At 42.2% G+C, this 5,983-nt stretch overlaps 1 protein-coding gene across 5 annotated transcripts in view; it reads left to right on the forward strand.

Moving 5' to 3' along the window:
• FHL2 (four and a half LIM domains 2) overlaps nt 1–4,701 on the forward strand; it is a 79,707-nt gene extending 75,006 nt beyond the window's left edge. For 4 of the 5 annotated variants that reach the window (XM_019525306.1, XM_019525305.1, XM_019525307.1 and 1 more), the window contains one exon: nt 3,846–4,701. In XM_019525306.1, coding sequence (XP_019380851.1) covers nt 3,846–3,997 — 152 coding nt within the window. In that variant the 3' untranslated portion in view covers nt 3,998–4,701. The remainder of the gene's footprint in view (nt 1–3,845) is intronic. The other variant, XM_019525309.1, reaches the window with a different exon arrangement.
• The last annotated feature ends 1,282 nt before the right edge of the window (nt 4,702–5,983 follow it).

Here is a 5,983-nt window from a genome sequence, read left to right on the forward strand (position 1 = left end):
TAGGGTCTGCCCTGTTGTCCCCGGATCATGTGGGTGGCCCTCCTCTGGACTCTTTCAATGTTGTCCACATCCCCTATAGGCTTGGTGGCACCAAACTGACCCATGGATGAAAGGGACCTAAGGATAATAATAAACCATAGTATGGATATGAGCCGTCAGTGCAATGCTGTAGCCAGAAGGGCAAATAATACTCTGGCATGCATCAACTGATGCATCTCCAGCAAAACCGAGGAAGTGATTCTTCTGCTTTACTCAGCATTAGTGAGACTGCAGCTGGAGTACAGCGTCTAGTTCTGGCCACTGCACTTTAACAAGGACGTGGTAAAGCTTGAGAAAGTCCACAGAAGAACCACCCATATAATCAGAAACTTGCACGACAAGCCATACAAGGAAATGCTGAAGGACCTGGGACTTTTCAGCCTGAAAAAGATAAGGCTAAGAGGGAACTTGGTAGCAGCTTACCACTACATCCAGGCAGTACATCAGGGGCTCGGCAGACAACTGTTCACCATGGCACCCTTGAGGAAAACCAGGAGTAATGGCCACAAACTCCAGGAAGACCGTTTCAGGCTCAACATTCAGAAAAAAATCTTCACAGTTAGGGTGTCCAGACTGTGGAACAAACTCCCTCCAGAGGTGGTGCAATCACCTCCCCTGGAAATCTTCAAGAGGGGACCAGACAGTCAACCTTGCTGGGATCACCTGACTCAGAGATCCAGTATGAAACTGGACATAGGCCTGTTGAAAGTCTCTGGGTCAGAGGGGAGAGCAAGGGGGATGTCATGGTGGGAGTCTGCTATAGACTACCAGACCAGGAGTTAGTGGTGGGGGAGGCTTTCTTCAAACAGCTAGTGGAAGTTTCCCAATCATAAGCCCTGGTTCTCATGGGGGGGGGGCGGAGATTCAATCACCCAGACATCTTCAGGGAGGCCAACACAGCAGTGCACAAACAATCCAGGAAGTTTTTGGAGAATGTTGGGGACAACTTCCTGGTACAAGTGCTGGAAAGGCCAATTAGGGGCCGTGCTCTTCTTGACCTGCTGCTGACAAACAGGGAAGAATTAGTGGGGAATATAGTAGTAAATGGCAACTTAGGCAGCAGTAACCACAGGATGATTGAGTTCAAGATCCTGAGGAAAGGAAGGCTGGAGAACAGCAGAGTAAGGAAAAGCAGACTTTGACTTGCTCAGGGAACTCATAGGCAGGATCCTCTGGGAAGTCCGTCTGAGGAGGAGAGGAGTCCGGGAGAACTGGCTGTACTTTAAAGAAGCCTTACTAAGAGTGCAAGAACAAACCATTCCGATGCACAGGAAGATTAGCAAGTATGACAGAAGACCAGCTTGGTTTAGCAGGGAACTTTTCAGTAAACTAAATCACAAAAAGGAAGCTTATAAGAAGTAAAAACTTGGACAAACAACTAGGGAGGAGTATTAGAGGGGAGGAAGCCTTGTGACAGAGGATGCAGAAAAGGCTGAAGTGCCCAATTCCTTCTTTGCCTCAGTCTTCACAGGCAAGTTTAGCTCTCAGACTACTGCTCCAGGCAGCAGTTTGAGCAGCCAACAAAGGTGAAAGAACAGGTTAGGGACTATTCAGAAAGGCTGGACATATAGAAGTCCATGGAGCCAGATGGGATGCACCCAACGGTGCTGAGAGAGTTGGCTGATGTGATTGTAGAGCCACTGGCCATCATCTTTGAAAAATCATGGCAATCAGGAGAGGTCCTGGATGATTAGAAAAGGGCAAACATAGTGCCCATATTTAACAAAGGAAAAAAGGAGGATCCACGGAACTACAGACCAGTCAACCTCACCTTAGTCCCTGGAAAAATCATGGAGCAGATCCTCAAGGAATCCATTTGTAAGCACTTGGAGAAGGTGATTAGGAACAGTCACCATGAATTCATGAAGGGCAAGTCATGCCTGACCAACCTGATTGCCTTCTATGATGCGGTGACTAGTTCTGTGGATGCAGAAAGACCAGTGATGTGGTTATAACTTGATTTTAGCAAGGTTTTTGATACAGTCTCCCACAATGTTCTCACAGGCAAGCTAAGAAAGTACAGGATGGATGAATGGACTGTAAGGTGGATAAAAAGCTGGCTGGAGCATCGGGCTCAGAGGGTAGGAATCAATGGCTCAATGTCTAGCTGGCAGCCACTATCAAGTGGAGTGCCCCAAGGGTTGGTCCTGGGCTGGTTTTGTTCAATATCTTCATCAACAGCCTGGAAGATGACAGAGTGCACTCTCAGTAAGTTTGCAGATGAGACCAAGCTGGGGGGAGTAGTGGATATACTGGAGGGTAAGACTAGGATTCAGAGTAATCAAGACAAATTGGAGGATTGGACCAAAAGAAATCTTATGAGGTTCAACAAGGACAAGTGCAGCAAAGCCCTGAACTTAGGACGGAACAATCCCATGCACTGATACAGGCTGGGGGCTGGCTGGCTGGGCAGCAGCTCTGCAGAAGAGGACCTGGGGGTTACAGTGGACAATAAGCTAAATATGAGCCAGCAGTGTGCCTTTGTTGCCAAGGAGGCAAACAGCATACTGGGCTGCATTGGTAGGTGTGTTGCCAGCAGGTCAAGGGAAGTGATTATTTCCCTCTATTTAGTACTGATGAGGCCACATCTAGAGTACTATGTTCAGTTTTGGGCCCCCCACTACAGAAAGGATGTAGACAAATTGGAAAAAGTGCAGCGGAAGGCAACAAAAATGGTTAGGAGGCTGGGGGACATGACTTATGAGGAGAGGCTGAGGGAACTGGGCTTATTTAGTCTAGAGAAGACTGAGAGGGAATTTAATAGCAGCCTTTAACTACCTGAAGAGGGGTTCAAAAGAGGATGGAACTAGACTGTTCTCAGTAGTGGCAGATGACAGAACAAGGAGCAAGAGCCTCAAGTTGCAACAAGGGAAGTTTAGGTTAGATATTAGGAAGCATTTTCTCACTATGGGGGTAGCAAAATGCTGAAACAGGTTACCCAGGAATGTTGTGGATTCTCCATCCCTGGAGGTTTTTAAGACCCAGCTCAACAAAGCTTTGGCTGGGATGATCTCCTTGGGCTGGTTCTGCTTTGAGCAAAGGGTTGGACTAGATGACCTCCTGAGGTCCCTTCCAACCCTCATGTTCTATGATTATATGAATTGCATTTTATATGCTGGAGACTCAAGCTCTGTGTCCTTATTTCCAAGGCATCATCAGGTACCACCTCCCAAAATCTGGGCCTTCAACTCCTTTCACTGGTCTAACAGTGATGCCAGTTTCAATGTGCCCTTCATCCCTGTTTCTCAAATGTTTTTGTACTTTCTTCTATATTGCCTCTTTTCTTGAAGAATCCCACTCTAAACTGTTTGTTTAGGCCATTTCCTTCACCTTACTGAGATCCCTCCTGACAATACAGTCTGGCAATATCTTGTAGAAAAGTTAACATTTATTCACTTTTGAACAATGATTAAACACCTCTCAAGACGTGTATATGTCCTATCTAGTATAGTACAGTCTTACTTACTTTTAGTATGACTAATTGTACTCCCAGTTCAGGTAAGGACCAAGCCCGTTACTGATGGTACAATTCTGTCCATTTTACTATTCTATGAGTAGTATTTTACTATTCTATGGGCAGTACAGTTGAAAGACATAGGAACACCTGAAGATTAAAATGTTACTCACCATAAATAAGGATGGCAGTGTTGAATTAAATAGTAATAGAATTGTCACACGAAACATTTATTTTAGTCCCTTATATAACTTTTCAGCAGCAGTCTCTCAAACAGTATTCTTCCACTAAATTACCTGAGTGTTGGTCCTTCATGGTTTTTCCCTAACAGACTTTTTTGGTTTTTGCATAGGACTTGGAGGAACCAAGTATATCTCTTTTGAAGAACGCCAATGGCATAACGATTGCTTTAACTGTAAGAAGTGTTCTCTTTCACTAGTGGGCCGTGGCTTCCTTACAGAAAGGGATGACATCCTTTGCCCTGAGTGCGGAAAAGATATTTAAAGTTCCTAACAAGGAGAAGAGCTGTACTTGCAAAATATATTTTGTGAAATATACAATGTTGCATAGTAGCTTTACTGTTCTGTGTTTCTCTGCCATTCACATCATTTATCCTTTTTTTTCAAACTCTCCAAATCCAGCAAGGGAGAAAAGGAACCGCTGATTTGAAAATCTCTAGGAGTGTTGGTGTTACTGAATGTGTGTAGCTAACCAAGATCAAGAGCTGAGATGTATGAAACCTTTTGGATATTAACTGACATAAAATTTTCTTTTCTTCATTGAATATTTGAGTTTCATGATCTTACTTAATTTACAAGCAAGTGAAATAGTTGAAGAATTACAATGGTTATGTGCTATAACTTCATAGATGGAACCCTTGACCCATTGAAATGAATGGAACAACTTTATTCTATTTCAGCAGGGCTAATATTTTCTATCAGTGTTCTAGAACTGTGCAACTGCAGTGAGCCGTCAAGTGTGTAGAAAGACTATGAGAATGTAGGATGTGCATCAATGTACAAGGACTTGTGCCATACGTTAAATAAGAGATTTTAAATCATTAAAAATGGGAGTGCTCTGTATGTATTACATATGTTATTGCATGACTAAATAAGTGGATTACAAATCTGATTAACAGCATCAGTATTACAGTTAGTTGAATACACACTGCACAATGTATTTTTCAAAATAAAATAATGTCAAAAACAGCTTTGCAATTGTGGACTACTTCACACATTAACATTTTCTAGAATATTATTAGAATATTTCCAAAGTTAGAAAACCATGTACAAACTCACCCCCCCTTCTGCCTAATAGGTTTTCGTATTCAAATAATAATCCTCAGATGAACACACTGCAGCAAGTAACTTCCTAGTGATTTCAACAGGCAAAAGACTGCAAACTAAAACTGAATGCTTGCATAGTTTACATGTATGCTGACACAGTGGCACTTGATACAACAGTGTATGTTCAATTTCTGCTTCATTTAAAACTTTAATAAAAATTATTCTTAAAATGAAATGTTCACCTCAACTAAAATGTATATAGGTGGGTGGAGAGAGGAGTCAATTTGGAATGCATATGGCTTTATCAGAAAAATGTTTACTAGGTCTAAAAAATGGTGAGTCTGTTTGTTTTGTCATCTGGACTTAATCATAAAGTATTTGTGAACACTGCAGACATCTCAATAAGAAATATGTTTGGCCCTAATTTTTGCTAACTGCTTGAAGTCATGGGTATGAAGTTATTTTATTATTCTTCAGTTTCTGCTCTGGAAATGCATAGTGCAAAGGGCTCAATGTTAGCTAAAACTATTCATTGCAAGCTAGTATTCTTCACAGAAAAAGAATAAGAAAAACTGCAATCTTAGTATGAAACAATAAAAGAGAGCTCATAGGGCAGTTTACAGAGCTAGAAAAGAACTGGGAGAGCAAACTGAGATGAACTTTTTCACATGGTTACAGACCATGCTTTTGGCTTCCCCTAAAATATACTTACCATGACAAGTTCCTAAATCTTCCTAACACACATCCTGTGGTTGCTTGCATGTACATTAAGTCTATTTCATCTTAAAATAAGTAGAGTGGTATTCTTTCAGCATTAGCATATGAAATAGCATAAATTTAAGTGAACTGCAGAAGGAATACATGAAAAGGCTGGACTTAAGCTGTTGACAGATGTTACACTTGTAGCACTATATACTTCCTTACTAGGCACATCTCTGAGACACTACGTTCCCATAGCAATGCACTAGTGACATAATGTCAACAGGCACAAACCATGATGCCACAGCTATGTCACCATAGCAATGCACTCCCTTGCTATAGCGCATTGCTACAGCAACATAGCGGCTAAAAATAACTGTGCCACTTGCATGGCGCAGTACAGGCTGTTACTGTGCCATCATTTAGTACTTCCAAAAGCACTAAGTACTAAATGATAGCACAGTAACAATGGTGCCATAGAGTCATGTGTAGGCATGCCCTCAGT

The sequence above is a fragment of the Gavialis gangeticus genome, unplaced genomic scaffold (assembly GCF_001723915.1).
Source record: "Gavialis gangeticus isolate Ggan-Ray unplaced genomic scaffold, GavGan_comp1, whole genome shotgun sequence".
NCBI classification, from domain to species: domain Eukaryota; kingdom Metazoa; phylum Chordata; order Crocodylia; family Gavialidae; genus Gavialis; species Gavialis gangeticus.